The sequence below is a fragment of the Pteronotus mesoamericanus genome, unplaced genomic scaffold, assembly GCF_021234165.1.
Source record: "Pteronotus mesoamericanus isolate MK-2021 breed Mesoamerican mustached bat unplaced genomic scaffold, CSHL_Meso_final contig_657, whole genome shotgun sequence".
Classification (NCBI taxonomy): Eukaryota; Metazoa; Chordata; class Mammalia; order Chiroptera; family Mormoopidae; genus Pteronotus; species Pteronotus mesoamericanus.
The window spans coordinates 15921923-15948939 of NW_026555229.1; the positions used below are offsets into that span (position 1 = coordinate 15921923).

The 27017-nt window shown below is 47.6% G+C and overlaps 1 protein-coding gene across 1 annotated transcript in view; it reads right to left on the reverse strand.

Moving 5' to 3' along the window:
* Positions 1-27017, reverse strand: part of GFRA1 (GDNF family receptor alpha 1) — a 186802-nt gene that overhangs the window by 36041 nt on the left and 123744 nt on the right. The window contains exon 4 of the mRNA XM_054581229.1: positions 20661-20997. Within this exon, the coding sequence (XP_054437204.1) occupies positions 20661-20997 (337 nt within the window). The remainder of the gene's footprint in view (positions 1-20660; positions 20998-27017) is intronic.

Genomic DNA, 27017 nt, shown 5'->3' on the forward strand with positions numbered 1-27017 from the left:
GCCGTGGGGGCAGACACAGGGGTGAGAGGTCTGCAAGGACGATGGTGAAGTGGGGGAGAACCGGGCTGAGTTCACGGTACCGCAGGAGCCAAGTGTCTGGTAGGTCGTGAGATCCCAGATCTTCATCTGTCCGGTCACCAGCCATGGCCTGAGCGCCTGCTCTCCCCCGTGCCCAGCGTCCCAGGACAGCGCCTCCGCACACGTGCCCCTGCCCACCCTGGGTTAGGAATCACACTGTAACCTGTCTCGATGGCTTCTCCGCCCGGGCTGCAGTGATCCAAACAAGAAAGCTCACACATGCAGTGTGGGATTAACAAAGAAAAGTCACAACTGGGTTTCTTCTGGAGACGTGAAATCTCCATGACGACAGCAGTGATGAACATGATTGTTTTGCTCTGAGAAAATGAAAATGAAATGAATAGGCACTAATGGAAAAACCTATCTCCTCAGAAAGAGAAAATTTCCCACTCTTAAAGAGGAGCAAAATGCCGGCAAATGCCAAGTTGGCCTTAGGAAATCTGAAGAGAAAACAGTGGTTTATGGAGAAACTATCATATTAAAAGAAGCATGCTGCTAACTGGAAATAGAAAAATGATTATAATGATAAAATCTAGGAATGTCTTCTCAAACAGCAGATGGTCTTTTGACAGTGGGGGAAAAAATTATTTACCTATTTTTTTTCCTAACACTTTTAGGAAAATAGTGTTATGGTGAACAGGTTAAAAATCCTACTATAAATGCCCAGCGTAGCTCATCCTGGATTATCCTAATCCTTAAAATGTCTTTCTAGGACAAACCCCATACTTGGACACGAGCAGTGTGGTTGGTGGAATGGAGCCCTGGACTAAGACTTGTAAGATCTTGGATGAGGTCCTGACTCTGATGCTTACTAGGCAGAGTTCCTAAGTAAGTTGCTTAATTACTTAAGCTCTTGATTCTCCCTCCCACTTCAGAAATACGGTACTTGGGAAAAGGAAGAAAGAAAAAAACCTCACTTGTTTTCAAAGCATTATTATCTCTCCTACCCATGATTGCATTCTGCCATTACACATGTCTTTTGAGTCAAGACATTTGGTTTCCTTTGATTATAGAAACCAAGATTTTTCTAGAAGATCCCCTCATCTCACATACAAGCTCAGGGACGAAGAGGTTAAAGTCCTGCCCAGAGTCCACACACACAGTGGGTGGTGGCACATGGCCCTCACTGAAAGAGGACCTGCCAACTGCCCATGACACAGCCCTAGACTGTGTTGGACTTCGATTTTTCTGGGATTTTACTTAAATCTTCAAACATGTAGTTCTCCTTCTGCCACTATTTGACCAGAATGTTCTTCAGAGCCTTCTTCCTGATATCCCACTGAGGAAGCCTCAGCCTGCACTTTGAATGCAATGCAGGAGCACAGCAAGGGCCGGACAATGCAGGCAGAACTCGACAGAAGAGGGTGGTGAGTCTACCAGCAAATTGGGCTTCCCTTTCCTAAGGGTCTTCGGGACCACACCACTGGCCCCGCAGGAGTGCAAGATCTGACTACCCAGAAGAAGCCCAGATCTTGAGGCAGGATCCCTTTATTAATCTGCTTGTGTAAGAAACCACTAGCATTTTTCTCTGAACTGGATCCAAGCATGCAGGCTTTAGAGTCCTGGTTTTTGATTCAAGCCATTTAGTGTCTGAAAGCTTTCTCAATGGGTCAGTTTGAGGAAGCAACGTATGACAAGCCCTAAGAGTGATGTGTTCCTATTTCTAATCCCGGCGCCACTTTCTAAGCTCTTCACCTTAGGGAGTTATTTCACTCCTCCAACTTGCAGTTTCTTCACCTGGAAAATGGGGTCAATGCTATCTACAGTCACTTTAAATGGCTGCTGTGAGACCAAAGTGACAGTTACATAAAGTGCCTCACCCAGAGCCCAGAATACACACTGCCCAATAAACTTTAACTACCCATCCCTTCAATTTTTTTCTCCCCCATCCCTGGCCTCTTCCAATGGTAAGCCCTTGTAACAAAAACACACCCAACACAGAGAAACATACATCTTGTCTGTCTCCTACCGGCTCTTCTATTACACACTCTGAACAGGGTACATCTGTGTGGCTGACGTCAGCAACTGACCAAAACAAATTTGAGAAGTCCCAAGCCAGGGACCTGTGGTATGACTTAAAACATCTCAGTCTGATGAGTTCATAAAATAAAAGCATTTTAAGAAAAGCTACTTTTTTCCTCAGGGACGTAAGGAGGAAAGGCATATGTTTAAAACGACTAAATAGCAGTAAGTTGGTTAATGCTGCTAATCTCTTATGCAGAATAAAAATAATTTGAAAAACATGCTGCTAATATTAGACCTGGGATGACAAAGCAAGATCCCAGTCATGGTAATTTTCTGCCACAGTGACACAAAACAGATTTTTCCCTTTCTGTTTTTAGTAAATTACCTTAGCCCTTCTTCCCCGGCAGCCTACTGGAGGGCACATCTGGAAAGCATCCTCTGGCAAATCAGAGCCAACATTAAATACACTTTGCAGGGGGTGGTTGCTGGCCTTGCTGTTCCCCACTTTGGGCTGCGTATGCTGGCTCCTCGGGGTAAAGGCCCAGCGTTTACTGGAGGCAGGCGATGGCGCCGGGGGCTCAGCTGCCCTTCAGAAAGCCCAGGTCCTCCCCCGTCCAGGAGTCAGCTTGCCACCCTGGAGCAAAGCCCTGGGACAGGTTCACACACCCCTGGCACAGAGGCCCAAAGCTCCTTGCCGTGGATTGCACTCCTGGTGGGATGGTTAAAGCATCGGCCGATTGATGTGTTCCTGGGGGACTTGGCCAGACCACAGCCCCATGTTGTTGGGATAGAGCGCTCTGAGGTGTCAGAAGCCTCTCAGGCATGTTGCCTGGGGCAGGAAGGGCTCTGTGGCCAAGCGGAGATCAATGCTTTTTCTCCCACATCCCTGCTCAGCTTTATTTTGATGCGTGAGCGGCTCTGACCCATTCAGCCAAACCCTGCACCGGACTCGCCCTAAGGATCCCAGATCGCAGTTGCTGGTCAGGCTCCTTGGCAGCTCCTGGGCCCGTGGAGGCTGTGGTCACTGCTCTCTGAGCTTGACCCACAGGGCTGTGAGAAAGTGTCACCCACAGAGGAAGGAGCGCAGTGGACCTGGTTAGAACCAGGCGTTATTTTCATCCACGCGTCCTGCTTGGGGTCTCTCCAGGGTGAGGGCTTGTTGATGGCAGGCTGCAGGGCAGAGATGTGGTGCTTCCTTCAGCTTTCTGATCGCATCGAACCAGAGGAAGTCCAGGGTGGCATTGGATCAATCTCGGCATCCCTCACGAAGCCACCTTGCCGTAAACACGGACAGCCATCCATCAGCATCTGCAGAGAAGCTGGTGGGGCTTAGCAGCTAATCTCTACGTGGCACATTCGAAAAGCAAGTTACAGTGGTTGGCAAGGGAATCCATTCCATCCTAGAAAAGGGCTCTCGGCAGGCTCTGCTCGGGTGCCCCAGAGCTGCCCTTCGGCTGGGACCCCCTCCACCGCCCTCAACCAATTTTTCCAGTGCACACCCTGATGTCCCTGTTAAGCAGACTGTAAGTCATAATGGGAGCACAGAACACTGCAAACAATCCTATGTGGCACTGCCAAGTCAATCAAGCTGTTTTGTACTATCCATGCTACAACATGTCCATTAGCGTAGAAAACCTAGCCTTGGCAGCACTTGTTTTTATGAAATGGAGGGAGAAAAGACATTGGAGGTTTTCTGGATGCTGAAATTATCCAATAGCTTTCTGATGGGATAGCGGCAGATGACAAATACGCTCTAGCCCCTTAAGAGTAAATCTTATCCAATAAGTCTTTTATACTTCTGCAGGAAAACTTCAGAAATCGGCTGTGTGACTTTGCGCCACAAGGAGAAATAGAAATCTAGATGTTCAACCCATCTTTCACCAGGGGACCCAGAGCTTAAATCTGCAGACCAACAGGCTGTGGATTTATTTCATGCAGAATTCTGCAGGCGCCTCCACGTGCAGGGGTGAATTACAAAAGCTGCCTCACATCCATCCTGGAGCCTAAGAAGCTCAAGTCACCTGCTCAGGAGCCCTGGGCTGCAAAGGTCACCCACCATGGCTCCATTTAATTATTTATGCCCTCTCTTGCTTCAGAAAGAATTCTGAGATGCATTCTGAGGTACCTTTAATGCAACAGAATAAATGTAAAAAATCAGTGAGGAAATTGGTGGCCATAGGAAGATAAGGTAGAGGTAGAAGACAGCTTGTACAAAATGTGCACATATCCCTGGCTAGATGAAAGTTATGTATTTGATTTTGGTTCTGTGTATTCCAGGAACATCTGGGAGGCGGGAGGAAATGACTAATTCCACTATTCATGATATACCAGTTTTAAAATCAAGAGATATGCTTGGAAGAAACATGAGTGGTGGTAGGCAAAATAATGGCACTTGAAAATGTCTGCACTCTAATCCCCTGAACCTAGGGACCATTTCAAGACAAAGGGCCTTCGCAGATATGGTTAATGTTGTGGATCTTGAGGCGGGGAGACAATCCTGGATGATCCAGGTGGTCCCAAGGTCACAAGCATCCTTAAAAGTGGAAGAAGGCGGATGAAGAAGTCACAGGGGTGCCATGTGAGAAAGGCTAGACTGGCCTTTGCTGATTTTTTAAAAAAATCCTCTCCAAGGACATGTTATTGATTTAAGAGAAAGAGGAAGTAGGGGGGAGAGAGAGAGAGAGAAACAATGATATGAGAGGGAAACATCGACTGATTGCCTCCCAAATGGGCCCTAAATGGGGACTGAACCCACAACCTTTTGGTGCATGGCATGATGCTCCAATGAACTGAGCCACCCGGCCAGGGCTTGGATTTTGGTGATTTTGAAGATGGAGAGAGGACCATGAGGCAAGAAATGAGGGGGGAGGGAAAGCAAGAGAATGGATACATTCACCCCTAGAACTTCAGGAAGGAATTTAGCCCTATGGACACCTTGATTTCTGCACAGTGAGGTCTGTGTAGGCCTTCTGACCTCCAGAGCCAGGAGAAAATAAATTCATATTATTTAAAGCCACCATGCTTTGCTAATTCATTAAATCAGCAACAGGAGACTTCATCATTACTAAAAAGCAATTTACAGTAAAGGTTTTGAATACAGAATTTGAAGATGGACGAGGGTTTAAATTCCCATCCAGCTACCATGACATTTTAGGCAAGTACCTTAACTTCTCTTAAATTTAATTTACTCCAGCTGAATGTCACTAGGGCCCTCAAAATATTCCTGAAGGATTAGGTGTAGCTGGCACCTAGCACCTGTTTATGACTGTTCCACATTCCTAGATGAGGACAAGGCTTATCAGCGCTGGCAGCTTCTTCTCTGCTCTGGACCAGCTCAGGAGGTCCGTCCACTCTGGCCTTGAGACCTCCATGAAGCCCTAGGGTAGAGATGACCACACTGGTATCTCCCTTAGAATCCATCTGCTACTCATTTGGCACACAAGGACCTGCATATACTGGATAAAGTCATGATTACTATCAGGCTTCTTCGTACCAGGAAGAGGAGAGATTTCTCCTGTGAGTTCTCCACACCTTCAAGGAGAGAAACGTGTTTTATAGGCCATGGAAGCAGGCCGAGGCAATGTGACAGGTCACTCACTACATATGGTCCCCATTCGATGCCCTCTGCTGGCTCGGCTGGCATCAGGCCTCTGTCAATGGAAGGAGGTGCTGACTGCACCTTAACAGGAAATGTTCACATCGTGATGGTCACAACCAGAGAAAATAAAGTCTAATTATTTTAGGGAAATTCTAGAAACTATCCCAAATGCTTCCTGGCCAACTTTAGGCAAACTTTCCTTCTCTGGGGGTTCCCAGAAGATGAAAAATTAAAATTACACAGACTCTCTTGACTTTAATAATTTAAAAAAACACCTCCTCTTGCCCCTACCTACAAAGGACAAGCATTAAATATCTCTGAAGTACCTGTGCCCCAAGCTGCAAACTCATCAGAATGTTAATTTACCTTCCAAACATGAAAGGAGCCGAGTTTCTGTGTGTCCTGGGAGGGCGTGGGGAAAGGGGGAGGCAAACAGGGGTCTGAATGGCTAACAGCCCACACTTGCACAAACAGACTTTAAGCAGAAACATATGAAAATAATATCCCCTATTAATCTTTCATAGGATCGCACACGTCCTAAGGAAAATTATGCTCACTGGTAAATACACACGAGGTCACTTTCCTTCCAGGCAAGTTGTTTTAAGGTCAGCAGGGACTTGGAGCTCAGCAAACAGCTAGTCCCTAACGTCTGTCTTCCTGTTGCTCCGGAGACTCGGAAGTGTGCTGTTACTCGTCCAAAGAACACATCCCTTATTCCCCTGCCCTCAGAAGTTGATCCTCCTCTTTTCAGAAAATCCATACTCCTCCTCTGTAATCCGTTCTCACGTTTAACATCCTCTTGTCGACAGCACCCCCTCACCTTCTGAAAGCTGGCTTTTCTACATTATATCGTAAAGCTCTCAGCTGCCAAAACTATAGGCCTCCCATTTTTCTTCCGCGCAGTGGAGCTCATTTACATGGTCCATGTCAACCATTTTAATAATAAACTGTCCCCTCAACCACTCCACACAAACAGGCCAACTGCAACTGTGTCTGTCTGTCTGTCTGTCAGTTTATTTATTTATTTTACCAGACCGTCACATAAGTTTATTTCAGATGTCACAGCAATGTTAAAATCAACCAGTTTAATTCTTAACTGCAGCAAGTAAACTTGGCCAATTAGGTCTTTTTAAGATTATTTTATTTTCTCTAAAAAACCTGAGGGAGCTTTTCTTTCCCACCCTACATCCCACGGTTTCCCAACAGTTCTGTGTTTGGAAGACTTTCACTTGATGAGCAAACTGCTTTGGGGGTATTTTGTAACTTCTTTCCTCCAAATAAAAATGAATCTCAACAAATTATGTATCGCGTAGGTTTCTCTGCGCATTATTTTGACCCATTCACAGTGATCTCAAGGGTCTGCTCTGAGCCCTCCCCCCAACTCCCGCCCCCCGCCCCCCGGTTCCGAGCCCCAAGGAGGGCTTCGCTTCCGCCTTCCTAACCACACACCCTCTCCATCATTTTCTATTTTATGTCTTCACTTTGTCAATAGTTTTGCCTTCATCATGAGAAGGTGGCACTTAGGACTATGCCCGGCCCAAAGATGTTCACTAAGAATTTGCTGAGTGAGTGAATGAATGCATCTGAGTGCCCTACACTATGGCTCCAATCACCTACACGCCATTACTCATCAAGGACACCTTGGTGTTACAGGCTCAGCCCAGGTGAGGAGAAACGGCAGCCGCATCCAACTGTTCCAGACACCGTCCCAGCGACGACTACACTTACTCAGAGCCGGTCGCCGTGCCCTGTGCTTCACAGGCCCGTGCCATTCCACGCCCAATAACCTGGCCAGCCAGTTCAGCCTTTTTTTACACAATGGAGGCCTACGGGGTCCACAGAGGTCAACTTCCAGCCAAAGTCATAGAGCTGGTTAAGAGTTAGAGTCAGGTTTCAAAAAGAAGCCCGCAGATTTCAAACGCATCTCAAACTCAAACCCCACGAGCACTGCAAGAATTAGTTCTGGGACTTTCGCTGCCACTCTGATGTGAACTGTGTGCTTGAGAAGCCAAAATCGATGTACATAGATACAGGTGTTCTTTACTAGGCCCAATAAAGTATAATGGCAGAATTACTGGGCATTTTTTGTTTAACTGTGCTTGCAGTTCAAAAATATAAAAATATGATCTGTGTGGGTGCCTCAGCCACAATCATGCTGCCTCTGCGGGGTCCCCTCCCAAGTCTCAACGCCCTGCAAGGCCCATCTGGCTGCCACTCCGTCTTATGCTCAGCTTTGCACTTCCCTGTCCACCTAGGTCACCCGGTCGATGTTTCCTAAGACAGTGAGTCTCCAAGTGCAGACCCCAGACCAGCATCCTCATCGTCACCGGCAATGCTATGGAACGCAAATGACCAAGAACTACCTGGACCTCATGAATCAGAAACTGATGCCCTTGAGCGAGGGCACCAGGGAGAGGACCCTGACCCCGCCCCTCCTCCCTATGCAGGTGCATTCTGCTGACGGCACACTCATCTCTGACCTTCTGGACCCTGCAAAACACCTAGCATTCTTGTCCTGCTGAACCAGTGAATGAACCCACCACCAGCTAGGACACAAAGCAAAAAGCAAACAGCAAACTTCCTAAACCATGAACCTTGTTTGTAGCTAAAAACGTTTCCGGCTGAATTTCTGAACCTACAACGTGGAAGAGATGTTTCCATTTGCTTTTGTCTCCTTTGACAGAAAGATTTTCTGGCAGGACAGTGTCAAGGTCCTTTGCTAGAGTGAACGTTCATGGAGAGACGACATTTTCTCTCCCAAGACCCCCATCCAAAGAAGTTCCAAACTGTCCAGTGGAGCCCGTTAACTCTCCTACAGGAATTCCAGCTGCTGGGCGCGCACAGGAATCCTGAACTTGCAGCTTCCTAGCATTTCCGATTCTAAGGGTTACCCTGACCTAATGTCATTGGAACCCTTTAGCTCTTACTGTAGCAAATGGTCATGGATCAGAAAGAGCAGAGAGGGGCTGGCCATACCTGAGATGGCTCACATGAAGGTCCACCACCCCAGCCCTCACTCCAAGGAGCAGGGGCCGACCTGTGACGCTGTCCCCAAACCTCTACCTAACAGAAAAGTGCCAAAGTCTTTCTGGACACAAAGGGTGTTTACACAGCAGCCCAGAGTTCTGCCTGACTGAGCTGAATCTCATGTTAAAAATCCTTTGCTGTGCCAAAAAAGATAAGGAAGGGCTGTCTGTCCAGAAGATATCACTCAGAGCCAGAAACCAAGCTGGACCGGGGACGCCAGCAGCCACACAGCCATACAGTGACAGCCGAGGGGAGGCTCAGCAGTCCTGGAGCTCCTGGCGCCCACGTCCACCTGGAAGGTCTCCAGCATCGGTCTCCCACGACATCCCACAGCCCTGCTACACCAACCTGCTGGCATCCCACGGTCTGACTACCCTGACCTGCAGGAGCTGGATGGGGTGGGCACAGGCAGCCACACCCCACCCGGCCTCTCTCAGTTCAAGGAACATTTGTGCACACGCATGTTCTCCAACCCAAGAATATTCCGGTCCTGCCAGTACAGCCATTCTCAAAGTGAGATCCTGGCACCCTGGCAATCTTGAACGGTCTCGTAGGGTCCCGGAGGTCCAAACTAATTTCCTAGTCATGCCGAGTTCTTATCTACCATTCTCACTCCCACTCTCTCACGAGAGTACCGTGCAGTTTTTCCAGCGGCCCCATGACGCCGGGCACCGCAACAGGCTGAGCGCTGAAGCGCATGTAAGAAGCCCAGCATCTGCTAAGCAGACACGGGATTGGAAAAGGGTGAAACAGTGCCAACTTCTCCCTAATAGTTTTTGTTGTGAAAAAATTGTGGTTTTTAATGAAAATACATGCTGTTGTTGATAGTAACGTGTAATGGGCTTCTGGCATTATTTTTAAAGTAATAAATATGTATTGTAAATCTTTCTTCAGCTTTGATTCCCAATATGGTAAGTATTGATAGATTTTTCCCCACAGATAAATAAGTCTTTTGGCTTTAGTAGTTTTGGTGTCAGAAGTTTTTAAGAGTGTAAAGGAGACCTGAAAGCAAAACTTTTGAAAACCACTGTTTTAACACAAACAGTGTTAAATATATTTGGTGAGGGGCACTTAAGCCCTATCTTGACAAGGTTCAAAGGTCTCTTATTTAAATTTTCTGTTTTAAAATGAACAGTCACAGAGAACAGAGTGCCAGCTGCCAGAGGGGAGAGGGGTTGGGGGCTGGGTGAAAACGGTGAAGGGATTAGGAAGCACAGACTGTTAGTTCCAAAATAGCCATAGGATGTAAAGTACAGCATAGGGAATATAGCCAATATGGCGGGTACTGGAAATACCAGGGGAAACACTTTGTAAACTATATGATGGCCTAACCACTATGTGGTACACCTGCAACTAATACGAAATGATAGTGAATGTAAATAGTACTTGGGAAAAAAAATGAAAGCAAATTGAAAAACAAAATAAAAGGAATACATAAATGTGAAAATAAAGTCACCTCCAGTATGCAATTCCACAGACCCAGGGTGTTTCTGGAAAACCACGCTGTACCAGAAGCAGGTGGCCCGGCCCGCGGAGCCTGGGCTCTGCCCCCGGCGGGCGCTCTGGGTTTGCTTTCCTTCCAGTGGCAGCACTGGGCACCCGCAGAAGTTGCTCCAGATTGCACCTCGTCATCGGTGCAACGGGGAGGGTGACGACAGCCCCCACGTCCGGAGATGCTGTGAAGTGCTCAGCACAGTGCCTGGCACACAGTAAATGTCAAGTAAATGCCGCCTTCCTCCTCCTCCTCCTCCTCCTCGCCATCGCTGTCATCCACACACTCCTGCCGTGACGTCCCTGGCTCTGCGGACTCGGGGCTCCTGTGTCCTGTACAATGAGCCACTCTGCCCCCGGCTGTGGCTTGCTCCTAACAGGGCGACCGGATGACTCACGCACAGACGGACCCAGAGGAGAGGAAGGTGCCAATTCCAGCACTGAGTCAGTGACTGCCCTTTTCTGAGTGGCACCCATCACTGACTCAGACACACGAGCACCTCTAAGAACCCTCTCTCCACGGTCACCCCGCGGCACTGAAACAGCGCCGGCTGCCCGTGGTCGCCCCCATGGCCTATTCAGTTTACACAATAGTGGATCTAGGACTCCAGGCCCCACAACCTCGTGGCCAGCTCCATTCACGCCTGCCTGTGCGTATCTTCGTGTGTCAGCCATTGTCTCTTCTGGACAGGAATGTTCTCGCCATGACACACACTCCACACACCTCTGGACTTCGTCAGCCCCCGCCTCCATCCCCCAGTTTTCCCTAATGGAACAAACCTACAAAGACGCTGATGCATAAAGCTTAGCAACACAGCCTCACAAAGCAGGCTGACATTTCCACATGCTGCTGAAAGCCGTGGGTGCGTACAAGTGTGAAGCAGTAAGAACCTGCCCCTTCCACCCACAAGTCCTACAGTGAAGGTCTCTGTCTGCAGCTGGGGGAAATGTTACATTTGGAATCTTAAACTTCCTTTGTCCTCTATGATAAAAACGTGGAAAGAGTGAGGGAGAAGGGGGGACAGACTGAGTGTTTTGTGCTTCGAATGGCAGGCACGCTGCTGATGCATTGGCACCGGGACCTCATTTAATCCTCCGAGCTGCCCTGTGAAGGTGGAACCATTGCCTCCGTTTATAGACACGAAGCCGAGGCCTCGCGCGCCCACCTCCTGGAGCCAGCCGAATCAGGGTGCGAGCCCAGGTCCGCCTCACGAACACACTGACAGCGGCTGGGGAGGGAAAAAAAAAATCCTAGCTCCTGCTGGGTGTGCTACTTTTTACACGCATGGTTCTTTTAAATTCTTGTTTTTCTTAGAGGCCACATTTTCTGCCTAATTGATTGCTTTTGAAAATTACAGAGCAATTTCCCATTCACTGAGTTGGAAATGCCCACGGAAATGGAAATGCCTACGTGACTGCAGGAGAGCTAACCTGGGGTAGTGCCTGGGCGGGGTCTGGGGTCTCTTCAGGTGGAACAGAAGTCCTAGCTTGGCTGTGAGACCTGGGCATTAATTATACATGACAGCCACCCATGGAGGCGGCCGGGTTTCACAAGCAAAAATGAAATATCTCTGGGTCACAGGCTATGGGTACTGGCTGTCATGACATGACTCCACAGGCTGTTGTCTGGATAAGGAGGCAGCCTCTTGGGAATCCTGAGGTCCCCCTTCCCCCCATTCTTATGACTCCACTCCTTGTTTCATGGATAAAACACATTTGAGCAGTAGGAAATGGAAGCATCCCCTCCCCATGGTATTAAAAATAGGAGAGAGATCCTAACATCTGTGTATACAGGTCTGGGCTTGAAGGGAAAGCTTAGTTTTCCCTGCTTATAAACTTCATGAGTCCAAGTACATGAAACAGCTGCTGGGCAGAGCAGAAGGGCCCCCCTTGAAGAGGAATAGGCTGCATGAAGCAATGGGGGGGGGGGTCAATCGGGGTCTGTCTCACCTGCCTGCCGTTTCACACAAGGTGGCCTGAGTCTAAGGCCCCAGACACCTCCTGTAAGTCCCCCACCCACGCCCACTTCGGCCCTTCTGGGCGTGATCCCAGGTCCCCCTTCCCCTGCACCTTTTACCAGCACTGCACTGAAGACACAATCCACAAAGGGGAGGCTTTCCTGTGATTAATGAACTGACCGCAGCACAAGGAGAAGGTAGGAAGGCAAACCCCTGCATGACCCCAATTTGGTGACATAACCATGGATTATTTAGAGCTGGTTGTCACTCTGTGACAGCAAAGATTTCATCTCCCATGAGATACACAGTCAGGTCCTTGATATCTGTCACCTTGGGGAGGCTGAGGGCTGAGGACTCCGAACTCCAGTGAGGGTTCAGCAGGAAGTTATGGAGTCCAACCAAGCAAGAGGGGCACATGGCTTACACATCTAGGACCCTTGGGATCCAACAGACTGTGCTCCATAACTGTGACTGAGTTCATAATAATAAGTTTAAAAAAAAACCAACACTGTGATGCAGGGGGGTGTTTTTCTTCTTTGCAGAAACGACTCTTGCTATCACGAAGCTGTCACTGAGAAACCACTCTGTAATAAGCAATGAGTGCTCAAAAGGAAATTAGATAAAGTAAGAACTTAATGAGCATGTACTACCTGAGTAGTTTTCCTTTTAAATGGTGCTAAGAGTCTCTGATGGACATTTTGTCCTGACTCTTCATGAAAACTGTCTTAAAGCTGATGCTGTCTTAGCTACTGAGCCATAAAGAGTGTCTGGATCCCAAGGCTGGACGGGATCATCTGTCTGCCTGCCTGCAACTAAAGGCAATAAGGCTGCACCGTGTAAGAACATTATATTCTCGTCATGAAAGACAGGCATTTGGAGATAACGACAGGAACCAGGTTTCAGAATTAGCAAGACCAGGTTGATTCCCAAATCCTCCTCGTGGGAGCTGGGTGCTGCTGGGCTCGCCACTCCACTGGTCGGCCCCGTGCAGGGCAGCTGGGCTGATTAAAGATGACATTTGTGAGCTGCGCGGCCCAGGGCTGCTCATCGTCGAAACCCAGCACATGGGCTGTTGTTTTACCTCCCACGCATCCCTCCAACCCACAGTCCCGGGCCTGTCTCGTTACTGCCACAGCTGCTGCCTCCCATGTCGCTCATCCTTGCAGCCCGGCTCAGGCGGCAGCTCCTCCAGGAAGTCTTGCTGACCCCCCGGGCTGCGCTGGTTATTCTCCCAAAGCACTCTGTACCTCCTTGACCACAGACTGTCACTGCGTGCTGTCGTTACATGTGTGCCTGCCTTCCTCTCTGCACAGTAAGTGAGAAGCCGGGTCTTCATTGCTGGCATAGTAACTGCAGGCCAGGTGATGGGTGGATCGATGGGTGGGTGGCTGGATGGGCGGCTGGATAAACGGATGGGTGAGGGATGGAGGGACGGAGGGGTGGGTGGAGGGAGGGACGGACAGATGTCCCATGTGCTAAATCAGGTGTCACTCTGAGTTCTTCTCTGCCTGCCCTGTGAGTGACGGACACCAAGGACTACCACCCTTTAATCCTGAGATTCTGTCCCCTGTCAGCTTTGCTGAGGTCTTGGCTTGGTTCTCTACCTCTCCAACTTCCTACCACTCCCCAGGAAATAGTAGCAGAGAAAGAAGCGGACAAGCAGCGAGGGACAGAGGGGTGAGAGAGTGTAGCTCCCGTGCACCGAGCCCTCAGCCCTGGCCGTGTCTAACCACCTTCCCTCCACAGCCTCATGAGTTAACTCCCCCTTTAGCTCTGGCGAGCTTAAGCTAGGTTTCCGTCACGGATCTAGAATCCTGAGGAGCACACCCTTCAAACTTAGCATGGCCAGAACAATTCACAATCGTCTTTCCCTGCCTCCAATGAAGAGACAAGTCTGTCCTTTCCTCTGTCCCCATGAGGGCTCCTAACACCCCCAGCTGCAGGGCTGCTGCGCTGCGGAGGCCCACGTTATCCTCTGACTATGCCGTTGTTCAGTAAATGATCATTTTCTTCCCTCCAAGGTGCTCTCAGGCTTCCAACCTTCTCCCTGTCCTCCTGGTCACCGCTCATCTAGTCCAGTGCAATGATCTGGCCTCCTGGCCTCGCCCCACTCCACCTGGGCGCCCTCGGAGACCCATCATGCCTCTCTTCCCTTGTAAACCTTTGAAGGACAAAATCTAATGCTTCACCATGGCACTGGAGGGCCCCACATCTCGTCTTCGTATTACGTGGCTTTTTCTCCCTCTGACTCCAGGACAGTCCCTGAGCTCCCACATCCTACGCCCATCACTGCATCCCCCCAAAACTGAGCACCTTCCTTCTACTTGGCTCTCCCTGCTTCTCTGTCCCCGAAGCCGGATCTGAGTCTAGCTCCTGAGACCCTCCACTCTGACACCTCCTCCCCCGAAGACACATGGGCGCTCGGTTTGGGCTTCCTGAGCAGACTCAGACCGCCCCTCTTCCATCCCCTTTCTCACTGCAAGACAAGAACAGGGCTGTGGTGCCAAGACTCCATCTGTTCACAGGGATCTAATAACCTGCACGATGCTGCAATGTAAAGAAAAGGCCTGAGTCCTTCTGTCTCGGGGCCAAGAAAGGCAAAAGTGACTTTGGTGAGGACGTGGGCAGGTGAAAGGAGCAGCGAGGAAAAGGAGGCAGAGACCCTGAGCTCAGCAGGCGCAGGGACGGGGCTGGCAGGAAGGAGGAGAATTTGGAGGAAACCTAGACAAGCGTTCTTTAAACAAGCGACAGGCTCCGACAGGAACAGACAAATGGTTTTACACTTGCCTCTGCCAAAGAAGAGATAAGGAAAGAGATAGGAGGCCACTAGGCAGAGCAGGCTCCCGCCTGACTCACAGCACGGGTTGCCCCTGTCAGCCTGGGAGATGCGGAGCTCCGTCTTCCACCACGTCGTTGGTGTTCAGCAGCCGCGCATCTCATCCCAACCACCAAGCTAGGGATAGGGACCGAGAAGGGCCAACAAGAAGCATGCTCCTCCTTCCTACTGGGGTCGGGGAAGAAGAGGGGGCAGCAGAGGTCAGAGGTCACCCTTGCTCCTCTCTGGGGACCTTGATCTGCCCTCTGCACACACACAGGAGCCGCTGCAGGAGTCCAGGGGGCCTCCGGCGCAGAGGCCGGGGGCAGGCGGCTCGCACAGGTGGAACGCATTAAAAAACGAGCCATTTGGCACTCCGAGCAAATTTTGCTAAAGACACTCATGTAATCATTTGAAATGAAAATTGCTCAAATGAACTGGAAAATGTTTTACTTGTATTTTCTCATATTCCTGAAACTTTCTTTCCATGGTTCAAAAGTTTGCATTGTCTAATTGCTGATTTCCATTTGTGAATGAATCAGTGTAAAATAAAATTAAGTGCCAAATTAATCTACCCATCTAGTTTTAGGCATTAATTATCCTCTGAGACGCTTTCTGCTGCGCTTGTTGCTTGTCAACACAAGCCTGGATGTAGAGAAGTAGAATCCAGTTTGCAGCTCAGGAATTTTAGCCAGGCAGTGGGGGATGACCTTGATCTCTAAGGTTCACAGTTTACTGTGTGAGCGGGGTGTGATCCCAGGCAAATAAAACACATTCCTTACCTTTTAAAGGTGCCCTAACACTGTCAGACCAAGCAAGTGACTGGAGCAGAAATGTGCTGCATGGTTTTGTGGCATGTTTCCCCCTGTCCCAGTTAACAAATTAACAGCAACACCATTCCTCTAAGTTTAAAAGGTCAGCCTCAGTGTGGAAAATGTGGTGCCAGCTAGGGCAGAATCCTTAAGATGATATATGCTGTTATTTTGGAGCTATACCAAGGGAAACCTCGTTGGTTCTGCCAAAAAAACAAAACAAACACACACAAAAAAACAAACAACCAAAACACAGACCCACACACAAAACGGATGTCCAGAATAGAATTATAGGACTCTCAGTCCCTGGAGTAGAACCATATACTTGATAACTTGAGCAAAGCCACCATTCCTGGAAACAATGGGGACAGAGAGCACAGAGGCTGGGTACCAGAAAATGAGTTTGTCTCCAGCAGGGAAGGGAAAGCCTTGGGGACAGAGGGCACACAGGCCCTGATCCCTTCCCTTTTGAGGTTCAGCATCACCAGAATCTTTCCAGAGGAAGCGAGATATCCTTGGCCAAGCAGTGTTGCCACCTTAAAAAGGGAAGGAAATCTTACTCTATGTAACAACACAGATGAACCTGAGGCTTGATGCTTAGTGAAACAAGCCAGTTACAGAAGGAGAGATACGGCATGGTTCCACTTATATGAGATATTTAAAATGGTCAAACTCATAGCAGTAAAAACAGAATTGTGGGTGCCAGGGGCTGAGGGAAGTTTGGGAAAGCAGGGAGTTGCTGATCAATGTGTATAAAGTTTCAGTTATGAAAGCTAAGTTCTAGGGATCCGCTGTGTAACACTGGACTGCAGTATGCACTTAAAAATCTGCTAAGCAGGTAAATCTCCTGTTAAGGGAAAGAAGGAAGGGAGGGAGGGAGGGAGGGAGGGAGGGAGGGGAGAGGGAGATGCAGGACTCAATTCCACCTGGATGCACTGGCCAGGAAAGGGAGAGCCTGGGATACAATGTATGCAAGTTGAAGTGCTGTTTTCTGGCTGGAACCACTTAGCCCCCAGCCCCCAGGGCAAAATACCACATTTTTGAGAAATGGTGGCTACTATGGAGTATGGACCTTGAGACTTGATACTCTGGAGCCCAAGGAGGCAGCGCCTCTGTTGCAAATGCAGGATGGCCAGGAAGGGCTCAGCCACTGCACCACCAAACATCCTTCCAGATGCTTCCCATGGGGCTGAAGGCTGGCAGCAGCTAGCGCCACAGGCAGGTGGACTGGCCAACAGCCTCAGGCTGCCTCTCTGCTTGGCATTGGAAGTTCCATTAATGGGTTTGGGAGTATAACACTAATTCTTAGGAGAAAACAGGAAGGGGCATGCTCAAGAGGAAAATACTAGACATCTTGGTAATAAAAAGAGCTGAGGCGTCTTAGTGATTAATTAGAAAAAGAAAAGAGATATGAACATACTGGCTGCACCCTGAGGCAGCGCTCAAGTGCTGAGCTTAGTTTGGATATCAGAGTTTGGGGAAAAGGAGGTAAGGCATATGTTTAAATTATGGATATATAACAACATGTATCAGGAATAAAGGTTTATGTTTCTTCCTTTATGGCCATGCCCAGTCCTGACATCTTTCAGTCACTAAGGAAGCAGCCAAAAGAAACTGGCAGGGGAGACCCTGTGCTCTAGGGGAAGACTGGGAGGCTTTTACATCTCATCACACCCTTCTAGTAACAGCTCCGCTCTGAGACCCACACTGGCAAGCGCTCACCTCTCCCCTGCCACCCCAAGAGGAACGGAACCTGTCAGCTTTCCTACAAGGCAGTGGAAGAAAGAAAAACAAAGTCAAACGGAAAAGCGAGAGTTGCATCTGTTCTGTTTGAAGGCAGCAGGCAGGAGAGGGGGAGGCTTTGCTGGTGCAGAGGCACCGTGGGGCCCTGGGGGAAGCACGCCTGTGCGCTGAGAGTTGGGAAACACCAAGCGCAGGGAAGTTTTAATGAGCTGGAGCAGCTCTTTGATAGTCGCTGATGTGGAGATGGAAACGGAGCATTTGAAAGTGTGAGCTTTCGAAGAATACGGTTTTCAGGAAGCGATTTTCCCTCTTGTCCTCCCTTCTGCTGCGGGGATATTCAAACGAAGCCTGGAGTCATCCCTTCAGCCCCACCCCCTCCCTCTGGATGGAGAATGGATCAGAGTGCCTGGGAGGTAAACAACAACAACAACAACAAACCCCAGAAAACCCCCCCAGAGGCCCCAGCTCCACTGAGTACCTGCTGCTGCTCTGGGTCGTAGAGCGAGCCTCACTGAGATGGGTTGAGGGGGGAAGGACTAAAAGGCATAAAATTAAAGACAAGACGAATAAAATTTGATCAAAGAGAATACTGCTAGACTACCTAGCAGTTTAAATTACATTTACCACAACTGACAGGGAGGGGGTAATCATGAGTAATAAGTCCAGGCTCTGGAAAGAAATTATGGGCTCAATAATGACAGGTAACACCAGGGGAAGTCACTGATTCACCTTCCCAGGGAGAACTCAAGATAGGGAATAAAACCCATCAATCACACCGAGACAAATTTCACTTAGTAGGGTCCCTAGATAGTCTAGGATCTGGATTCCCAAACAGCTTCCAAGTTCAACCTAGAGCCAGAAAGGAGGCAGTAATGCAAAGACCACCTCCAGCTGACCTTCCGGTCCAGCTGGCCTTCACCCCCCGCCTCTGCGTGGTGGCCACCATCACATCCCGGCCTTGGCACGGCCAGGCGTAGTCAGTTATTAGGCGAGGGCTGCCCCTTGCTCATGTCTGTTCCATCAGCTCAGACCACACTACGCTCCTGGGGCCATCTCAATACAAAGGGTCCCTGGAACCTTCCTACCAGGTCGATCTGAGCCCTGAAACAGTGCTCGGACCCTCCTGCTCTCTGCAGGTTCTTCCTGCCACCTCCTCACAGGACCCCGAGTTCCCCACGTCCCTGCTATTTCTCACTACAGCGTAGCAGGAAAGTGGTCTGATCTGACTCATTTCATTCACACCCACCCTCTAAGCGTTCGGCCTGTGTGGGGGGCGGCAGGGACCTCCTGCGGACCTCATGTGCAAGGCGACCCTCACGAGAAGCGAAGCCTCCACCCCACACCCGCCCCCACCTCCCAGCCATTGCCCTGTGGGCGAAAGTCTCCCCACTGCCCCTGCGCATGTACTCCCTGGCTTGGACCTGTCAGCGAAGGAAGGAACGGGTAACACCTTACTGCAGAGACAAGGAGGGGCTACCGCTGTCTGGCGTCAAGCCGAGGAAGGCCCTGGAAACCCCGTCCTGCTCCAGAGGAGGGACCCCTTTTGTTCAAAGACTGAAGGGGCCCGGGAACTCAGGTTTCAGATCCACGGGTCTTCAGAAGAGGGGTCTGCAGAATCTCAGCTCCCTGACATCCTGCACCCTGAGCAAAGCTGCCACACGCCTTCCCCTGTGTCCCGCCCCCGCAGGGGCTCTGTGACTCCCTGGCCAGAGCTGCGGAGAGGCCCCGCCTCCTTCCCCTCAGGGCCCTGCCCGAGCAGACATCCCTCATCCACGCCGGCAGCTAGGAGGGGCTCGATGGCACGGTGGTGTCGGGGAGGGAATGAGAAAGACTACGCTCAGCCTCCTGCCTCATCAGGCAGGTCACCTGTTTCCAGCTTAAAACAAAAGTAAAGTGGAGGGACATTCCTCTCAGAAAATCTTCAGCAGGAAAGGGTTCTACTTTTATTTTCCTTTGGTCACTCTTAGAGCTGGCTTAAAGAAACACAGGGATCTCAATTTACCAGAATAAAAGTTAAATTGACCAGAAATGCAGCTCACCGGCATCTTCAAGATATCAGACTATTATTCCTGCTTTTCAGAAATGGGGCATCTATAACAAAACAAATACGTAACCCCCCCCCCCATCTCTTTGTCCACTGTGAACATGTACTGGGTGCCTAGGGTTTTGTCAGAGATGCTGCCTGAAGGCTCCTGGCTCTCCTCTGGGGGCAAAGTACAGGCGTTGTCACCGTGATGCCTCCTCTGAACCTCCAGCCCCGGCCCAGCCTTCGCATCCGAACGTGGCCCCAGCATCACCTGAGGCTGCAAGGGCCGAGGTCTCTGCTTATCAAAATGTACTTGCTTCGATCAGCAACTCAACTCTGGAAGGACACACATCCAATTGTTGATTGTGACAGCTGGGGGCAAGAGCAGCATGAAGAGAGACCTTCTCTTTCCCTCTACCTAGTTCTATATTGCTTTAAAAAAAAAAAAAACAAAAAAAAACAAAACCAGAGAATGAGTTCATGGGCTCCTTCGAACTTAAAACAATAAGCGGCCCAAAGGGCAAAGGAAGCGACTGGTTTCAACGACAGGGCCAGGCCGAGCAGGGTGCCTGATGGAGGCTGGGCTCCAGAAGCAGGGCCTAGCAGCAAGGCGATCACTCCCCCTAACAACAAAGAAGAGTCCTTGGCTCAGAAGAGACCCAGCAATCCTGGAAGTTCTCTTCAGGGCTCAGACACAGCCCAGGCGCCCTCTCTGGTCCCCTCCAGTGTTCTCACCTTGTGACGGCCAAGGGCCTCTGCTCTCCAACCCACCCCTCCCGGGACTTACATGGCCCCTCCTGACTCCTGGCAGCATCTCAGGGCACGTGGAGTGTGCATGTGCCTTCAAGCTCACCTGGCCCCAGGTGCCTCTCCCTGCCTATTGAACACAGAGGTATTTACTTCGTTCCAGCATCTCTCAAAGCTTGCCCAGGTTAAAGGTGGGAACCTTCCCCAGCACGAGAGCCTGTCCAGCCTTTGAAGAACCTTGTGTCGGATGCAGAGGCCAGTTTCTGGCCAATCCCTTCTAATGACAGCCCTCGCTTCCCACCATTCCCCCTGGTGGGAACAAAAGGGAAGTTTAGCCACAGAAGCAGCCACAGAGGTTCCCCCTGCCTCCTCATTGCTCACCTGGGCCGCTGGCACTTACCTGCAGATGTAGTTTGTCTTGCAGGAGTCCTGCAAACTGAGACAGTTGGGCTTCTCCCTCTCCTCGTAGGAGCACACGGGCACGATGGTCTGCCGCCGCCGCTCGGTGCAGGCGATGTCCCTGCAGGAGCAGAAGAGCATCCCGTAGCTGTGCTTGGCCGGCACCTTGTCGAAGAACTGCCGCAGGGCCTTGTGGCACTTGCGCCGGTTGCAGACTTCGTTGGACACGCTGGTGGTACACGGGGTGATGTAGGCAGACCTGTACTTCTTGCAGGTGTCGTCGAGGTTGCAGGCCTTGGCGGCGTCCAGGCAGTTGTTTCCTTTGGAAATGTGCTCCACTGCAAAAGGACAGAAAGCCGGGCGTGACCACCGTGCTAGGCGCCCGGACCTCTCACACCTCCTCTGTTTCGATCGAGACCTTGCGTTTCCCTGGCAGTGCTGGGAACTCTGATCAACTCTGAGTTTTTAAGCTAATAACTTAACGAGTTCAAGACAAGGAGGACATATTGAGAGCAAATGCTGGAAGCCCATGGCAGAACACAAGCTCCAAGCACTTTCTTAGATGTATAATTAGGAGGTATTGAGAGAGGCCTAAGGAGCTCAGGCACCTGCCCAACCACGTATAAACAAAGCAACAGGAGGAGAAGTTTCCAACTCCTGGCTGGCAAACTGAAATTAGGATAAAAGAAAAAGCAACAAATTATATACTTGTTCATTATACAGTATATAAATCGATACACTGAATGTAAGTATAATTGCCATGCAATCCTCCGGGAATATAATTATGTAATAAATGCATATAGTACATGCTAATTACTATATGATTACAGAGTAATTACATGGTTATTTGAGCCCAGAAGACAAAATATTATGCCAGGCTCGCTAAACAGGAAGAAGCAACTACAGCGAAGCTGTGATTAAGTTCTAGCTCACAGGCCATTGGAAGAAAACCAGAATAAGTTACAAAAAAATTTACAAATCTCAATTACCACTTACCTTACCACCTACAAAACATGGGATCTGTGAATACTGAGGTGCAGATTAGAAAAATTTGGTTAGTTTTTTGGGCAGAATTTCAATGGGCTCATAAACCACAGGCCTTTGGAATCTCACAAAACACATTCTACTGCCCTGGCCGGTATGGCTCAGTTGGTTGGGCATCACCCACAAAGTGAAAGTTCTCTGGTTTGATTCCTGGTCAGAGCACATACCTAGGATGTGGGTTTGGTCCCCAGTCGGGACATGTATGGTCCCTGGGTCGGGGTGCGTACAAGAGGCAACTGATTGATGTTTCTCTGTCACATCTATGTTTCTCCCCTTCTCTTCCTCCCTCCCCTCCCCTCCCCTCTCTCCAAAATAAACAACTAAATATTTTTTTAAAAGAAAAACATATGCTGCCTCCTGCTCAAGCCCTCTGCTGTCCGAGACACTGGGGCTATCCGCCGGTAGCCTGCAGTACAGGCAGGGCCCACAGGCGTGGCTGGGTGGGCAGGCAGAGCCAAGCCCAAGGGGTAAAGTTAGAAGATAAGTGGACAAGAGAAATTAATCCCAGTCACCATGATACAGGTTGTTTCCACAGAGAGAGGAAGTGATGGAAAAACCTCCAGAGCCAAATTATAAGGCAGTCCATGGAAAATTGATAATAAGTTGCAATAGAGAACCCTCTGGAAACAACAGGGAGGCAGCAGACACCACACAATTGTGTAATCTGATCCCCAGCAAGTTCCTGCTCAGCCCTCACACCTTCCTTGGATTCTGGAACCTTCTTTCATTCTCTTTACAATCCCAGTCAATGCAGACCATGAAAGCAATTACAAAAGAATTACCAACAGAGGAGAAAGAGTCCAGGTGGCTTGGGTGGGACTAAGACAAGGCACTGAATTCAGTATATGCCCGAAGGGCACGTGGAATATTATGCAGCCTTAAAAAAGGAAGAAATCCTGCCATATGTGACAACGTAAGTGAACCTTGAGGACATTACACTAAGTGAAATAAGCCAGCCACAGAAGGACAAACACAGTATGATTCCACCTACATGAAGTATCTAAAACACTCAAACTCATAGAAGCAGGGAGTAGCAAGGTAGTTGCAGGAGGCTGGGGTGGGGGAAGGGGGAAATGGGGAGTTATTATTCAACGGGTATAAAGGCTCAGCTATGCAAGATGAGCACGTTCTAGAGATCTGCTGTATAACATCGCACCTATGCTTAACAATATTATATCGTGCACTTAAAAATCTGTGGAGAGGGTAAATCTCACGTTACACGTCCTAACTGCAATGAAAAAAATTTTAAAAGAAGTGAACAAGTGAAGAACACACAGAGCCAAGTCCAACATTTCTCTCCCTGTTGTACCGACAGTGTGTTTTGCTTCAAGAAAACCACACATGCAAAAAGCTGCAAACAAAATTGTACCCGGGCACCACGAGCAGTATTTTACTATGTTCCAGGTTCATGGTCCTGCCTGTGATGCCTGAATCCAACCATTTAACGTGGAGGCAATAAACAAGGCGTTCAGCCCTTTCGAGGTGAGCAGTGCATGGAGCCGGCAGCTGCGCCTGCATCCCTGCTGCGTTAACAAGCACACCTGGAGCTTTCTCTCCGTCGTGGCCTTCCGAGGCCGGCTTCTCTCCGGCTCCTGTTTGCACACTCGGGCTCCTTAGGGCTCGAGGAGGGAAATACTCACCCTGTGCACTGACAAGATCACCAGGACCTCCAGGCCTTGGTGACACTTCTAGCCTTTTCTTCTTTTGAGACGTCTAATGTCATTGTATTGGGCCCACGGGCAACAGAGATTTATATTCTTGTAGGCCTAAGATTTGCTTGGAGGCTTCTAAATTATGCTTTTTTTGATGATAATTAAAATAACATGACCACACTCTAAATCATCTAGATTAGGCCTATAAAGCTGGATATTATACACGATTTGCTGCATGCATTTATACTTGCATTGGTATTGGATGATACTCTATAAGGTCTGGCTAAAAAGAAAAGAATAGCAGCGTAGAGGTAGAATTAACGCTTAAATGATGCAGCCAGTGATATATGAACAAACAACAGTTCATGTAAATCCAAATGGGGAAAAGTGACTGGAGAATTGTCGTCATGTGGCGCCGAGGAAAACAGGACTGCCAAACCCAAAAGAACCCAAGCTGAAACGGGGCACTGCCTTCTGAGTATAAGCACCAAGCCAGCTTCTGCAGAACGCCATCACCCCTTAAATTAAACCAATGAGATTACCTCGCATTTCATTGTTGGCAAAGTTTTGTTCATACTTCATTTGTATGCCTTGCTTTTATAGTCATATAAAAGCAAAGAATAAGAATTGACATTTTTGAGTTTATCAGTTTCAAATAAAATTGGAACAAAAATGAGAAAACTCAACAAGTAAGGTCCAGAAAATTTAATTTTCTCTGAATGTAGTCCACATAATACGCAAGTTCTTAAAAATTGGCCTGGAAAAAAAATTCCTTTCATGGGTCTTGACAATGATTTTTTGGCTAGGATGCAAGTATCAGAATAAAAAAAACAAGTGAGCAGGACTACATCACACTAAGAAAACTTCTGCACAACAAAGGAAACCATTGACAAAATGAAAAAGCAGCTGATGGGATGGGAGAAAATATTTGCAAGTTATATATTTCCTATGTGGCTAACATCTAAAATATATAAAGAACTCATATAACTCAATAGCATAAACACAAATAACCCATTTCAAAAATGGGCAAAGGACCTGAATAAACATTTTTCTAAAGAAGATATTCAAATGGCCAGTAAGTACATGAAAAGATATTCAGTATCACTAATCATTAGGGGAGAACAAATCAAGACCACAATGAGCTATCACCTCACACCTGTAAGAATGTCTCTTATTAAGCAGTCAAAGAACAGTTAGTATTGGCGAGGACTTGGAGAACAGGGAACTCTCATGCACTGTTGGCGCCATTGCAAATTGGTGCAGCCACTGTGGAAAAGTGTGGAGACCCCTCTAAAATTAAAAATAGAACTACCTTACGACCTAGCAAGTCCACTCTGGTTATTTATCTGAAGAGAATGAAAACACTAACTCAAAAAGATACATGCATCCCCTATGTTCACTGTGGTATTACTTACGAGAGCCAAATATGGAAACGACCTAAGAGTCTGTCAACGAATGAATGAAGAAAGAAGATGTAAATATGCATACACAATGGAATATTACTTAGCCCTAAAAAAGAAGGAAATCCTGCCATGTGCAATGACATGGATGGACCTCAAGGGCATTATGCGAAGTGAAATAAGTCAAAAAAGACAAATACTCTATGATCTCATTTATATTTTGGTAAAAAAAATATAACCAAAATAAGTAAAACTCAAAGGAAAAAAATCAGATTTGTGGTTAGCACAGGCTGGGAGAAAGGGGTAGGGGAATTGGATAAAGGTGGTCAAAAGGTACAAATTTCCAGTTATAAGGTAAATAAATCATGGGAATGTAATCTACAATACGATGACTATTGTTAACACTTCTCTGCGGTATATTTAAAAGTTGCTATGAGAGTAAATCCTAATAGCTGTCATCACAAAGAAAAAAAGCAACTTCTCCTCCTCTTTCTTCTTTTTCTCCTCCTCCTCTACCTTCTCCCCCTCCTTCTACAATCTCTCTGAGGTGATGGATTGTTAACTAAACTTCTAATCATTTCACAATATATTTAAGTCATTATGCTGTACTCCTTAAACTTACGCAGTGCTATATGTCAATCATATTTCAATAAAATCGAAACTGGTCTAGTGTTATACCTGCTATTACAATAACATGAACTTCCTTTTTGAAGCTGTTAAAACTACATGAACTACTAATTAATTATATGCTTCTTAATGGTATCAAGAAAGAAAAGCAATATTTCAAAGAAAAAAGCTTTCTACACAGTGGGACTAAGATGGACCATTTTGGGTCCAAAACCAGTTGTTCAAAGTTGACTCAGTTTAGCATCGATGTGACTCAGCCTCACTTTCAGCTGATTCTGCTTCACTGGAATGTGACACTGCCACAGCACTATCTCCTTACCATTCTTTCAGAGCTTATGACAAATTTCAGGATGCACAACTTGGCATATTCAGAGAGGCAAAAACTACTAATTGATTTGCAGCTCACTGGTCAACGCTGTACTTCCTTTTTGTTTTTGATTCTTATTCACAAAAAACATGCTCACGACTCTTTCCAACTTAATATATGAGACCAGTATTACCTACATAGCTGATCCTGACAAACACAAAAGAAAAAATTACAGACTAATATTCTTTACAAATATGGATTCAAAAAATTTTACTATGTAGTATTTATAAATATGTTAAAAGGATAATACACATCAGGATCAGCTAAGGCTTATCCCAAAATGCAAGGCTGGTTTAATATTTAAAAAGCAACTGACTCCACCATATTGACAGAAAGAAAACTATATGATTATTACAATAAGCAGAAGTCATCATTCAACAAATCTCAATTCTCATTCCATAATTTAAAAAAATGCTGAGCAAACTAAGAATAGAAGAGAACCTTCTCAATCTGATAAAGGTCATTTATGTAAAAACTATATCTAATATGGTATTTCACACTGAATTATGGACTGTACCCCCGTTAAAATCAGGAAAAAGGAAGGGTGCCCATTCTTACCACTTACAGTTGTAGTTCTAGAGGTCCTAGCCATTGCAATGAAGCAATGGAAAGAAGTAAAAGGTATGGAGATTGGGAAGAAAGACATTTCTATTTGCAGATGACTTGAACAACTCTAAAGAACATACAAAACAACTACTAGAACTAATAAGTGAATTTCTCATAATCAAAGGATACAAAGTTAATATATAAAAATCAATTGTAATTTTATATGCTATCTAAAAAAATACCAGGAAAAAAATCAAAAATGAAATCCCTTTTATAATAGCACCACAAAAAAGACGCTTAGGACTGATTTTAACCAATGACATGTAAGATCTCTCTACAGTGAAAATTAACATATATTGCTGAAAAAATTAAAGAAGACCTCATAAATGGAAATTATTATTACCATGTTCATAGACGAGAGGGCTCAATGTTGTCAAGACGTCAATTATCCCCAAATCATAATACGTTTTGAAACTGGAAAGCAGATTCTAAAACATATGGAACTGCAAAGGACATAATATAGCCAAAACAATTTGTAAAAGAACAACAAAGTTGAAGGACTTCACACCGACTTCAAGGTCATTGGCAGAGGGACAATGGGACCGAAAACAGAACTCAGTTAAGTGCACCCATGTCTCTTCCATCATTTGATTTTTGCAAAGTCACAAAAGAAATCCTATGTAGAAAGAAAGTCTTACCAACAAATGGTACTAGAAAGACTG